The sequence below is a fragment of the Rhynchophorus ferrugineus genome, unplaced genomic scaffold (genome assembly GCF_030347505.1).
Source record: "Rhynchophorus ferrugineus isolate W39M unplaced genomic scaffold, kcgeb_rfMv2 rfM6, whole genome shotgun sequence".
Classification (NCBI taxonomy): domain Eukaryota; kingdom Metazoa; phylum Arthropoda; class Insecta; order Coleoptera; family Curculionidae; genus Rhynchophorus; species Rhynchophorus ferrugineus.
This window is the reverse complement of record NW_027472585.1, coordinates 31,246,091-31,259,867: the sequence shown is the minus strand read 5'-3', so window position 1 is coordinate 31,259,867 and position 13,777 is coordinate 31,246,091. Positions and strand designations below refer to the sequence as shown.

The 13,777-nt window shown below is 31.3% G+C and overlaps 3 protein-coding genes across 7 annotated transcripts; 1 reads left to right on the top strand and 2 right to left on the bottom strand.

Annotated features, from left to right (window-relative positions):
* Positions 1 to 81: 81 nt before the first annotated feature.
* Positions 82 to 1,720, top strand: Rpt4 (Regulatory particle triple-A ATPase 4). Its single transcript, XM_076407363.1, has 6 exons — positions 82 to 243; positions 293 to 412; positions 465 to 764; positions 819 to 1,129; positions 1,182 to 1,396; positions 1,457 to 1,720. Exons 1-6 carry the CDS (start codon positions 159 to 161, stop codon positions 1,593 to 1,595), a joined length of 1,170 nt encoding a protein of 389 aa, XP_076263478.1. The 5' UTR covers positions 82 to 158; the 3' UTR covers positions 1,596 to 1,720.
* On the bottom strand, positions 1,668 to 3,732 carry LOC143198234 (E3 ubiquitin-protein ligase arih1l). Its single transcript, XM_076407361.1, has 3 exons — positions 2,765 to 3,732; positions 2,319 to 2,617; positions 1,668 to 2,246 (listed from the first exon to the last, which is right to left on the bottom strand). Exons 1-3 carry the CDS (start codon positions 3,452 to 3,454, stop codon positions 1,733 to 1,735), a joined length of 1,503 nt encoding a protein of 500 aa, XP_076263476.1. The 5' UTR covers positions 3,455 to 3,732; the 3' UTR covers positions 1,668 to 1,732.
* A 2,873-nt stretch (positions 3,733 to 6,605) lies between these two features.
* Positions 6,606 to 12,584, bottom strand: MED24 (Mediator complex subunit 24). Of its 5 annotated transcripts, none has more exons than XM_076407351.1 (11): positions 11,957 to 12,584; positions 11,697 to 11,906; positions 11,395 to 11,640; positions 11,154 to 11,344; positions 10,685 to 10,945; positions 10,421 to 10,628; positions 10,119 to 10,367; positions 9,246 to 9,432; positions 8,644 to 8,889; positions 8,374 to 8,584; positions 6,606 to 7,169 (listed from the first exon to the last, which is right to left on the bottom strand). In XM_076407351.1, exons 1-11 carry the CDS (start codon positions 12,285 to 12,287, stop codon positions 6,771 to 6,773), a joined length of 2,739 nt encoding a protein of 912 aa, XP_076263466.1. In that variant the 5' UTR covers positions 12,288 to 12,584; the 3' UTR covers positions 6,606 to 6,770. The 5 variants fall into 5 exon arrangements, with proteins under 5 accessions (XP_076263466.1, XP_076263467.1, XP_076263468.1 ...); XM_076407352.1 differs by having other exon boundaries at positions 11,700 to 11,906; XM_076407353.1 differs by having other exon boundaries at positions 10,119 to 10,364; positions 11,957 to 12,552.
* Positions 12,585 to 13,777: the final 1,193 nt, after the last annotated feature.

The window sequence follows — 13,777 nt, the reverse complement described above, 5'->3', positions numbered from 1 at the left end:
ATTTTAAAAACATAACGATTTACTTTTTTTGTACCGTTTAATTAATGCCAACAGAGAAAAAGAAGATGGAAGCTGTAAAATCAAATGTCAACGTGTTTTGCTAGTCATTCGGTGCATATAGTAGTTTCAAAATATAATTTTTAAAACGATCTTGAAAAATGGAGCCGGAACGAGAAAAAGCCTTACAGGACTATCGCAAAAAATTAATAGATCATAAAGAAACAGAGTCGCGTCTAAAAGAAAGTAAGTGTACAAATTTGTTTGTTGATTTATATGAAACATTATTTTGTAGTGCGAGAGCAATTGAAGGATTTAACAAAACAGTACGATAAATCTGAAAACGATTTGAAAGCACTGCAAAGTATGGGCCAAATTGTTGGAGAAGTTTTAAAGCAGCTCACTGAAGAAAAATGTAAGGCTTTTTCATTTTTAATTACAGCATTTGTTAATATTATTTTCTATAGTCATTGTTAAAGCAACAAATGGACCCCGTTATGTAGTAGGATGTCGCAGGCAATTAGATAAATCTAAACTTAAAGCTGGCACCCGAGTTGCTCTAGATATGACTACACTAACTATAATGAGATATTTGCCCCGTGAGGTAGACCCTCTAGTATACAATATGAGTCATGAAGATCCAGGTGATGTGACTTACTCTGCTATTGGAGGTCTTTCTGAGCAAATTCGCGAGCTTAGAGAAGTTATAGAATTGCCCCTGTTAAACCCCGAATTGTTTATGAGAGTTGGAATAACTCCACCAAAAGGTAAATTAACACTACGTTGTGTTAGTTCAATGCAATATATATTTTCTTTTTAAGGTTGTCTTCTTTATGGCCCTCCTGGTACTGGTAAAACTCTTTTAGCCAGGGCTGTTGCATCTCAGCTAGATGCAAACTTTTTAAAAGTTGTATCTAGTGCAATTGTTGATAAATACATTGGCGAGTCTGCCAGACTAATTAGAGAAATGTTCAATTATGCTAAAGATCATCAGCCTTGTATAATTTTTATGGATGAAATTGATGCTATTGGTGGCCGTAGGTTTTCAGAAGGAACATCAGCAGATAGAGAAATACAACGTACTTTAATGGAGCTTCTTAATCAAATGGATGGTTTTGATTCTTTAGGACAGGTGACTAAGTATTACAGTAAAGTATTTTTACTAATATTGAATTGTGATTTAGGTAAAAATGATTATGGCAACAAATAGGCCTGATACTTTGGATCCAGCTCTTCTTAGGCCTGGGCGTTTGGATAGGAAAATTGAAATTCCATTACCTAATGAACAAGCCAGATTGGAAATTTTAAAAATCCATGCTGCTCCTATAGCAAAATATGGAGAAATTGATTATGAAGCTATTGTAAAATTATCAGATAATTTTAACGGAGCTGATTTAAGGTAAATTTAAGGTTTTATATATTGCAAATTTATTTCTGTAATATATTTTTACTATTTCAGGAATGTATGCACAGAAGCTGGTCTTTTTGCTATCAGGTCTGAAAGGGAATATGTTATACAAGAAGATTTTATGAAAGCTGTAAGAAAAGTCGCAGATAATAAGAAGTTGGAAAGTAAGTTGGATTACAAACCAGTTTAAATCATTTAGATGTAATGTGTTGCCAGAAACTGTGGGCATGCTCTTTTATATTGTTTTAAAGTAAAAAGAAAGTTGTAAGAAATGCTTTATTTCACAAGAATAAAATTAAATTTGGTAGACATCAATTCAATCATGTTTTATTCACTATAAATCCACCAATCCTTCTCGTGTCCCTCGTGCACGTGCCTCAATAGAGCTTTTTGACGCCCATCACAGTAACGATACTTATCTTGTACCTTCTGCTTTATAACTACTAGGTTTTCCTGAGTGATATCACGTTCAAGATATTCGCTTAACAACTCAGTAGCCCTCTCCAAATCCTTTTGGTTTTCTTCAAATATCACAGACTGGTTTGTCTTTTTCAAATAATACGCAAAGACGTACGTGTACATCAATGTTTGGCGACATTGGCACAAAATATCTACCGCTTTCTTAAGGAACTGAACCTCGATCCAGCTCATATTGTGCTGCTGCATTTCTTCCATTTTATCTTTAACTGCCGCGTATAATTTATGTTCAAACTTAAGAGACTGCATGTGATTCATGTATCGATTACAATAGAATAAATATCTCTGTAATGCTGCTCTTGACTGTTCTTGTGCATCCCTAGCTGCCTTCGCCTCATCTTCATCGTAACGATTACAATTATACCTGAAATTAGTTGATCACATTTGAATGCATGTTGTATACAAGCACAGATGTGAACTGAAGAATTTTTCTTACCAGGAACTGCCATGAGGTTCCCATGGTCCTAAACACACCCAACAGAAATCTGCCTTGCAATTTTGATTTTTGCAAACCATGTGATTGCATCCACCATCTTTTTCAATTGTAGCATTACATTTAGGGCATTCTTTTGTATTTGCAGCTATCCAATTTGAAGTTTCTGAATCATCATCACATTTCTTTTGCCATTTTTTCAACAAAGGGCATTTTATTGGATCATGCCAATTTTCACCGCAGTTGAAACAAAATTTATGTCCGCAATGACAAATCACTGGTTTCATGTCCACATAATTTACCTGCAAGAATAGTATGTTAGATTTAACTTAGAGCATTTCTTAAAACCTTAAAAACTCCACCAATGATATTTACATTCTAATAGTTTAATGTTACACTTATGAATGAGAATGATTAGTGAAGATGTAATACAATTAATATATACACACTTTGATTGCATAACTACAATCTGGACTTGGACACCAACGCAGTAATCTATTACATTTAACAAAACTATTTGTAATCAAATGTTGGTATTTCAGCTTGACTCTGGGATCTCTAATAAATTCCATTGCAGTTTGATCATCTACCAATATGGGGCAATTATGAGCTGGGCAAGCAATACTCTGACCAACTCCTTCTTCCATAACTTTTGTAGTTAAATACTCATTCCAACATTGACTACAAAACCTATGGCCACATTCCAACCCTGTCATTTGTGCTGATGGGTACACAACAAAGCATATTTCACATTCTTCTGTGCCTAATATTTTATTCACTAACTTTGGCTTCACTGCAGTAACTTTTTTAAAAGGATTGACTACTCTGGCAAGCTTAAATAAATCATCCTGGTTTCCATCAAAAAACTTTTCCATTAATTTCTCTTGATCCCAATTAAAATAGTTTAGGAGTATTCTTGTTGTAGTGGATGGTATCTGAACGACATTATTTACATCTTTAATGCAGTCCACCATGTGTTTCACAATATCATCCGTAGAGAGGACATCAAATTGGTAATCATCTTCGAAACTTGAGAACTCTTTACTAGAATTATTATCTGCTTCTATGTCAAAATCAACATCATCTCCACTTGTTTCATTACCCGAGTCGTCGTACATAATTTCATCTTCATCGTTCATTGTATATTTCTGTTTGTCATTTAAATTTATTTATTTAGTTGTTCCCGACTATTGAAAGTGATTAAAATTAAAACTGTCAGATTTAGGCATATATGTGTCAATAAAAACTGCTCTATTACTTTATGGTTAAATGTTCCGTTAATCTAAGAGCTCGATGATTTTCATTTTTAGAATTTTTTTCTTATGAACAAAAGGAATAATGACATAATTAGAAACAGTTCTTCTTTCCTAAAAATGTCAGCAAATTATATTATCTTTGCCTTTGGAAATAGAAAGGAGTAGAGAACAAGGTTATAATTTATAAGATTTATGCTAATAAAGGTTCTAGTGCTGAGTGGAATCGATATAAACTTAATAATCGATTATATTAGATTATATATATATATATATATATATATATATATATATATAATCCAAATAATCGATTATTATCTCTTACCACAGTAGTGATTTTTGTGGTCGATAGATCAATATCACTGCTTCATGGAACTCCTGAATATATTGGATGGATCAATTATAATATATATATATATATATATATATATATATATATATATATATATATATATATATATATATACATATATATTATATTATATATACTATATTATATATTATCCATTCCATGAAGCAGTGATATTGATCTATCGACCACAAAAATCACTACTGTGGTAAGATATTCAAGCGACAAAAATCTTAGCATTAGAATATCGAATAAGCAGTCGAATAACAGAGTCAAATAACCTCCAAATACACCTTGATAAAATACAATTGTTGCTGAAAACATGGGGTATTAAAACAAAAGAAACAACATTTACCCATGTAAATTATACTCTAGCATAGAAGAGAGCCCTCCAGTGAATACCAATAATTGCCAATTGAAGAAAACTTGGAAGAAGCATATACTTACTATATCCTATTCAAAATAACAGTGAGATTACGTTACGCTATGTCGAATGTGTTGCATATAGCGATTTGTAAATTCGTTTTATAACCAGGCAATATTTCCCTTCTCATTTTATTCCAGTTAAAAAAAGAAACAGAGCTATCTGATGTGTCGGAATATGTAACCGAATCATCTTTGTTTTTCCTTTTCCGGTGATAATGTGGGACTCGTCGATCATCATCTTTTACGCGAGCTATTCGTTGAAGATTTTTGCCCAGGATGTCGGGAGGCCCGTGATGACCATACGGATTGTGCATTTCGTCCCCAACATCACAGCCATCGGCGCGGTAAAATGATCCATTATTTTTGCTTCTTCTGTTTTTGGTTGTTAAAATTTAAATCAATTTCAAAGCAGTTTTAGCGTCTGCTCGGCCCTGACAATGATCAACATGTGGCTAATTTGTCGTCTAATCGACTTCAAGCAGTTTACTTACAGTTACAAGCATGCGCCGTAGCGCTCATTATTCGCCACCCAATTATTTATATATCCAACAATTTGCTATATAATAAATAGAAAATAACCTGATGATCCATATTCTATTATCTCGTATGCTTCAGTCAAACTCTTTATTACGGAATAATCCTACAAAAATAAATCATGGCACGATATCGAACTCGACGATACCCTATATCTTCCGGGAGTTGGACTTCACACCGTAAACGCCCACGCTGCGTGCAAAATCTTTAAAACTACAATAGAAAAACTCACCTCATTTTCCTGAAGAAGTCACTGGGATATACTGGTTCCAGCTAAGAAGCTTCAACGCTTGCCAAAACTGCTTGAAGTCGATTAGACGACAAATTAGCCACATGTTGATCATTGTCAGGACCGAGCAGACGCTAAAACTGCTTTGAAATTGATTTAAATTTTAACAACCAAAAACAGAAGAAGTAAAAATAATGGATCATTTTACCGCGCCGATGGTTGTGATGTTGGGGACGAAATGCACAATCCGTATGGTCATCACGGGCCTCCCGACATCCTGGGCAAAAGTCTTCCACGAATAGCTCGCGTAAAAGATGATGATCGACGAGTCCCACATTATCACCGGAAAAGGAAAAACAAAGATCTATTGAACCACCACCATTGACAATCCATACTAATCCTCATCATCAATCAATCGATCGAAGCCGATCAACTAGAAGTTGTGTAAGCAACGGACGATTCTACCAACGACTGCCACCAAGGAAATGATAATGTGTACCAAGTCTAGAACAGTCCAACCTGGTCAGCCACATTAGCATATTCAGGTCACAATTTTACTTACCCGTTGTGAAATTAAAATAAAACGAATACGGTCTAAATTATTACATTTTTAAGATAAAAATTATTAAATATAGATGCCTAGAGCAACAACGGGTGGCACCGCTTGTACAACTATAATGAACAAAAATCTAGTAGTTGAACAAGTACTGTTCAAATTCACAAACGAGAATGCACCATTTTTAATAATCAATTTCAGTTAGTAATTTTTGAATTTACTATGACCAAATCTTTATTTATTTTTGAGATATCTATATCCATATCCACCTGCATCATTATGAGCCCAATAACTCGTGGGTAAAAAACATTTCCCGTTTAATATATTTTTTTAAATTGTTTATTGTTTAAAATAAATTATTTATGGATAAAGAGCAAAATAAAAGGCGTAATGGCAACATTCTGGGCAAAGCACAGGGCTGGAAAAATTCATGACACACTCCTTTTTATAACAAACCAATTAATATGAACTTTATTATAATAAAATAATTTTATTTCCTAAATAAATATATGGTAAATTATTTTTTAGGAAAGTCTTACATGTTGATTCTTTCAAAAATATTTATGATTTATTATTATTTTTATATTTTTATTACTTGTATTATTTAAATGAAACGTATATATTTATCAAGCTATTATTATATTAGTGATTAAGATTTTGTTTAATAAGCCGGTAATAAAACTAATCCTGATTTTAATTTATAGATTATATAAGGACTCTATTTCATTTCACTAAATTGTCTTTACGCCATAAACTTGTGGCAAATCATAATTTTTTTAGGTCATAGTAAAATAAATCTAACTAATATTCATAGAAAGCAAACCAAGAAGGAAACTAAATAAATTTAAGAAATAAAATATTCAGCAACAGTTTTCCATATCATTTATAGGCAGATATTAGAAAATATGACAGGATAAGATATATGATAGCTTAAATAAAATAATTTATTTTCCGGTTTCATTTATTATTATGTTAGATTTTTAAAAGGAGAAAATTTAATTTTGAACATATATGTCCTCATCAAATTCAGCGAAATTCGATATATATATACACATATAATCAACTTAAATTGATTTTTTTTATATAAAACATTTTTATATGTACTAATTTAATTTGTAACATTGGGTACTTTTCGAAGGTGGTAATTCCTTAAGACACAAAGATCCTTCGCCATATTAACTCGACCTGATGTAGTATATACATCGTGCAGATGTAGTAACATGGAATAACTGAATAAATCAGGTAGAGTTTTCAGCAGATCCGATATTAAAGAAGGTGGTATATAGGCCAATAAGGCATTGGCTGATTGGATTTTCACCTCCACCAACGACTTGATAAAATTAAATACGAAGTATGTTTGTGGTTTGATGCCGCCTTCTTGCATACGCTCGAACATGGACAATAGTTGTAAAAGAGCATATATTAATTTTTTCGCTGCTGTTTCGGGTTCATGATCTTCGAGGTTTTCCAAACGAGGCATTTTCATCGGAGGCTCGTCTATTACTTCCTAAAAGCGAATATATTTTAGCAATATTTCATTAAATATTTTTATGGTGAGAGTAATAGATTGTTCAATAAATGTTGTTTGATAAGATTCAATATAGTTGTGTTAGGTCTGTCATTTTACTTTACTAAAAATGTGTACCAACACCAAGTCATGTGTATCAAGCTGTTCAAAATACAATTTAAAAAATAAATACATAATTAAATTAATGATTAATGCAATACATTTTATTAAAGCAGAGATGATAATTATTCTAGTAACTGAGTAAGCGTATGGAGCCGTTGATTTTGCTGTCTAAATTATTGGAAGTAAAGAAAAGAATGAACTATGATATACTAGTACATGGTAAAGATGATATTAATAAAATTTAAAACCTGGTACACCAGTATGAAAAGGAAAATACACGGGCAGATGCTTCCTCGTAACATATAACAGAAATTATAGCTAGCAAAAGAAGATATATATTAGAAAATATGCGAAACTTATTAATAAGTAACAGAAAGATAAACATTCGGATTAAGAATGAACAAACAGAAAACGAAAACAAAGATAGTTGGAAACAAACCCTGGGAGAAAAACGAAAAATTATAAACCAAAAATTAGAATAAGTGGGCAAGTTTAAATATAAATCTAGAATCTTATCACATCAAGAAAATAATATCAAGTATAAAAATGTACTATGAAATATATATATATATATATATCGCCACTTTCACCCAACGTCTTCGATATTTTAGTGACTGGGGCCTACTGCTTAATGTGATCATGATCTTCGGCAGTAAGCCTACCGACTGAACTTGGAGACCATTCCATAAGACATCTGCCCTTAAAAAGCCTGGATACTGGCTTAACTGAGATGTATAATTTACGTTAACTATGTATAATTCCGAACATAAATTTATAATCATGCCCCCGCAGGATTGAAACCTGCGACTAACCGTCCATTACTGACCATAAAAGTTATTAAGGCAGAATCTATGTTGGATAAAGACCAAAGGTAATATGCAAACATAACAGAGTGGATACCAGAAGTAAAAAAGAAAAAAGTCTACAAACAGGAAGGAGTGGTGGAAAGTGTGTCAACAAGTAAAACAAAAATTGGACAGAGACTCTAAAAGATCCAGAAAGCTTCCTTCAAGCGACGATACAGCGATGTTTTTCTTATATAGAATAACTTATTGAACATGATAAATATTCGCTGTCTTACCTCCGCCACTGAATCCCACGCGGTATAAAGGCAATAACTGGTCAAATACGCCAATGAAGATAACTGCGGCTCAATAAGATTATAATAATTTAAATCTACATTAAGTATTTGTGGAAGAATGTGAGATAATAATTCAATTGTACATGCAGTTATATCTACATGAAATATAGCCAAAGCTATATCGACGCCACGTTGCAATTGGTCTCTGAAACTAAAATCATATTAATTAGTATGAATTAGTCTGATATTACAATTCTGTAACAATTTTACCGTAATTTTAGTAGTTCCTGTATCACAGAGTTTACCAGCCATCTAGCTCCAGCCGTATCCAGCAAACAATGCAGATTCTTGGCTGAATTATAATCCAACCAACACTTTGTAATGCCGCAATTCCAGGTACTGTGAAGGAGTTCTGCGGCTGGTGTTCGGGAAACCAAGTGATAACTGCTTTTGGCTGGTAACTGGATGTGTCTTTGCATTTTCTTAATTATTTCACACGTTAACTGCCACCTAACTCTATAAATCAAATATGATGAAAATAGTAACTAAATATAATAGGAAAGAAGATAATATAATATAAGTTTGTTTAATGCGGTGCCTGTGTAACTTGTGAACGTGAATTGTGACTAAGAATTTAGAAAATTCAATACAAATGAAGAGATATTATCAATTCACAAAAGAGATAAACATTTTAATTTATATGTTTTTCTTATTAATCAATGAGACGAATTAATGGTTTGGCCAACTTGTAATGAACAATCTAGCTTCTTTGGGAATTCAATCTTAGGTAAATGGTTCAATATTGCTTTATAGCAAATGTCAATGTCACAGCGATGTCGCAAAATGAAATACTAATGAACACTAAATCTTACCTTATGCTATCATCTTCTGTAGTAGGCATAGTTAAAAGTTGCTGTACCATGTTCATTGGTTTAAGCATCTCTTGTGGTGCTGTTCGCATATACGAACACAAATAAGTGGCAGCTGCTATGGGCAAACAGCACATTCTTCCTCTTACTGCATCCAAAATTCTTTTTACATCTGATGTTACCAATGCTCCTAAAAAAGAATGATTTAAAAATGTTGATTGGTTCATTATCGTTGGTGACGCCCTCAACCTAAATAAATGCGATAAAAAAGCATCAACGACGAAATTGAAAGATAATTACCTCTAAAAAGTGGTACAGTAAAAGAGGTCACAAAGATTATGGAAGGAAGCATGCAATGAGACTAAAAACTGCAGCATTTTAAACTAATTTAATAAAATTAAGAGGGGGAGACAAAATTGTAGTCAGCTTTAATCAATTCTTTAGCAATAATCATGTATGTTATTATCATATCCTGATATCACAATCTCTTCTTACAATCCCAAAGTGTAACTTGAATGAGATTTTGCAACAAACAATCAGATATTCTGAAAAGCTAGCCGATTTGATGAAAAAACTATCTCCGAGCGTCAAATAAAGGCAACCGCAGTATTGTAATAGTCTCTTTGAATGACGCTGACGACTTGAATTTACGTACTTTTGCTGCAAAAGCCAACACGATTCTTCAATTTTCCGAATAAAAATAACAATATGTTTTGAAAATATACTTGAAAATAAGGATCTCAACAAAGTAGATATCTAGAGCAGGCAGTATCCACTAGAGATTGCATTCCCTATTAGAAATACTTTTAAGTACTTTAGTTGGAAGATAGTCAATGCTGACATCTAGAATTCTACATAATGGTTCTAATCACTTACCTTGCTCCCAAGCTACTAAAACTTCTCTCATAACACCAGGCATATTGAATAAAATATCCCTCATTTCCATGGTGGGTTTAAAGTCTGTGTCTTCTGAATTAAACTGTTGTATTAAAGCTTCGACAATAATAGGATCACTCATGTTCAAAAGTTGTAATGGCGCTTTAGGTTTGAGACGGTCCACCATGCAATCATTTACCCATTGTTCAAACAGAGAATTTCCATCAGAGTCTAAAACTGCTGCTGCTTCTAAAAATTTTACACTTACAAAATGTATGTGATATGACTAAAATGCTAAGTACCATAATTCTGCACAATAAAAATAAGCATGACAAAACTAATATCAAACAGCTGAATTTGGGCATTATCTTGTCCTAACTTGTTACATTCATTGAACCGTATCAATCGTTTCACAAGGGTGGGAAGCTGATTAGAAATACAGGCCACAGCAAGAATCAATTCGAAATTTTTACCTGTTAATAACTGCTGAATCATACCCAAAATAACATCCTGAAATGTAACGATTATTATGAATACTGAATCACTCGCAAACATTGCATTTCTACCTGAGTTTTGTGGTAATCTGCTGAAAGTGTTTTTAAAATATTGGAGAATGTTGATTCTGCAGAGATAATAACTTCTGGTATTCCTGTACTGGGACTGTTATCTAAATCTAATGTGGGTGGAATTTTACGTTTTTCTAAAAGATGTTTTGCCTGTGGTTCTGTTAATAAACGTACTTTTGTTAATTCATCTAATAGACACTTTAACGTTGAACAAGAACTATTTCCATCCATAGCATCCATTGCATCCAATAATGGATTATGCTGAATAGAATAATTTTTAATTAATTAAATTTTCCTCTGTTAAAATTATTAATATATAGCAGTCTTGCAGCAGTTTTGATATATATATATATATATATATATATATATATATATATATATATATATATATATATATATATATATATATATATATATATATATATATATATATATATATATAATAAATAATAATACTAATAGTGCATACCTGCAAAATCAAATCAACTGCATTAACAGCACTCATGTTATCAGTCTTTCCCCGTAGTTGTGACAGTATATGGGGTACTTTAAGAAAAGTAAATGCACCCCAATGACTCTCATGAGAGGTTTGATTTACACTGTATAGAGCTAATAAACTACCCCTAATTAGTTCTGCAAATAACCTGGAATCATTGTATCCTAAAAAAGGCACATTATTGTCGTAAGTATTTTAAAATATATAATATTACCTTTCAATCTTTGAAATATTCTTAACTGATCAGCCAAGCTTTTTGTAGATGCTCCAGGATTACCAATTAGCTTAACTTCTAGCCAACATTGAACAAGCGATCCAGGCCATTTTTCATTTTTAACTGGTAAACACAGAACACTGATGTCAATATTTTCTAATTTTGATACATACATCTTAACTTCATCTGTATCTTGCAAAATACCCAAAAGTTCTGTACATTTTCTACTAGTTTCTTGAAACAGCTCTATACATAGTTAATCATAATTAAATTAAATAAAAATCATAATAAAAAATATTTACCACCATCATTATATTTAGCTAAACATATCATGGAAATATAAAAATCGTCAGTGAGTAAAATTTTCAGAAGCTCTGTTGCTTTTTGTATAAGGTATGTGGCATCCCGACATTGTTGTAAAATATTTAATAACCATAATGCAGCAGATAAAATTGCAGTAGCCAAAACCGTTTCTTCTGGTTTACCACAACAAGTGACACCTGGCAGCATTCCTTTAAAACAACATAATTTTACCATATAAAAACACAATAACAAAACATACCTTCTAAGAATTCAAGTAAACTAGAAACACAATGTACTTTGCTAAGTTGACTGTACTTACTAATTCTGGTAAGTACAGCAGCATGTGAAACTAATTGTGAACTTAATGAATGTCTTAAATAACTCAAAACCAATTGATTAGCCCCAGTACCCACAACAGCCTGTTGAAGAATACAATCTGCCAAATTATACACATCTCCGCTTACTCCACGGGGTAAAACGGTTTTTATATTAATACCCCACTGTAAGTCTGTCCATCTTTCTCTCCAAGCTCTTAAAAGTAAAGCTTTTAACGAACTAGTTTTACTGGTTGTTTTTGATTCCATAACCATTTTCAATGGTTTAAATTTGCATCTTTCGGTATTTTATAATCAATACGCAGGATCTCACTCCCTAAATTACTCCTAGTTGTAAAGATAACTGATCATAGAATAATTAATATATACATTTTATGCTCATTGCCCAAAAAAATAAACAAAGTCTTCTTTAAGTTATATCTAGCCTTTGTTTCGTAAAAATGTTGTCACATATGTCAAGGTATTAATCATAGAATACATAGATAGAGTCATTTCTCTATTCTATGGTATTAATCAAAATAGAGGTTAGGGGTAGGGATGCTGAAAAATATCGATATATTTTTATATCATCTATATATAAAACATCGTTTAATGTTTTTCGATATTTCTTTAAAATAAATTAAATATAATTTTTTATAAATATTAATAATTTAAAATTAATTTAATTTTTTAATTTTAAGGGCTTGGTGATTTCTTGTACATAATATTAAAGGTCTATCAAAAATACTACTGCTTTTTAAAATATTTAAAAAAAATTTTTTTTGGCTTCAATAAAATCCGATATATTGATATTATTTTTAAAAATATCGAAAAAGATAGTCGATATTTTTTAAAATATAACAACTAACAATAATATCTATACATCGATATATAGGTCAAAAAAATATAGGTTTATAATATCGATATTTATATAAAAAAATATCGTTATACGATATTTTTCGACATCCCTAATAGGGGTGTCAGCCACCCAGAAAATATGTATAATACTCGATAATATTAATTTAAAAATATCGATAAAATGATTTCGATTATACGGATTTTCGATATATCCAAGAAAAAAAATCGATATCGAAAACACAGGCAAAAAAATCAATATTATATAAAAGATATATCGATATTTTTAATAAAAAATAAAAATATTGATATATCGACTGGAAATAATAATATAATATATATTCTATTATAATATTTAAAAAAATAGCTAATGCTAGGTTAAAGGATTATTAAAAATAATTAAATATTTTTTAATAATATTTAAGAAATATATTTATCTTTTTTGAGAAAAATTTTGTTATAACTGTATGTCTAAATTTTTTCGGCATCCCTAATTCAAAATAACTTCGAAGATACTTGTTTTAATCATTAACGTGTTAAACAAATTATAAAAATAAACATAAAACTTAATTATAACGTTGGGAATTATCTACTGAAAACGACTATCGGTTATTTAGTAACTGACTACTTTTTACTATCGACTGTTTCAATCGTGTACATTTAATTTTTATTTTCTGTTCTACATATTAGTTTCATTCGCCTGATTTTTAAGGTCCGACTTGGAAACAATTTGCGGAATTTATGTTTACATAGATTTTATGTGACATATTTGGTTTTTTTTGTAGTTTGCTTGTAAATAACAATATATTATAGATTAATATAGCAGCATCTTGGATTCTATTTTTCAAAATTATTAATGTAAAAGCGCAAAAAGAATAAAATTGTGAATGATAAATAGTAAAATATTTTTC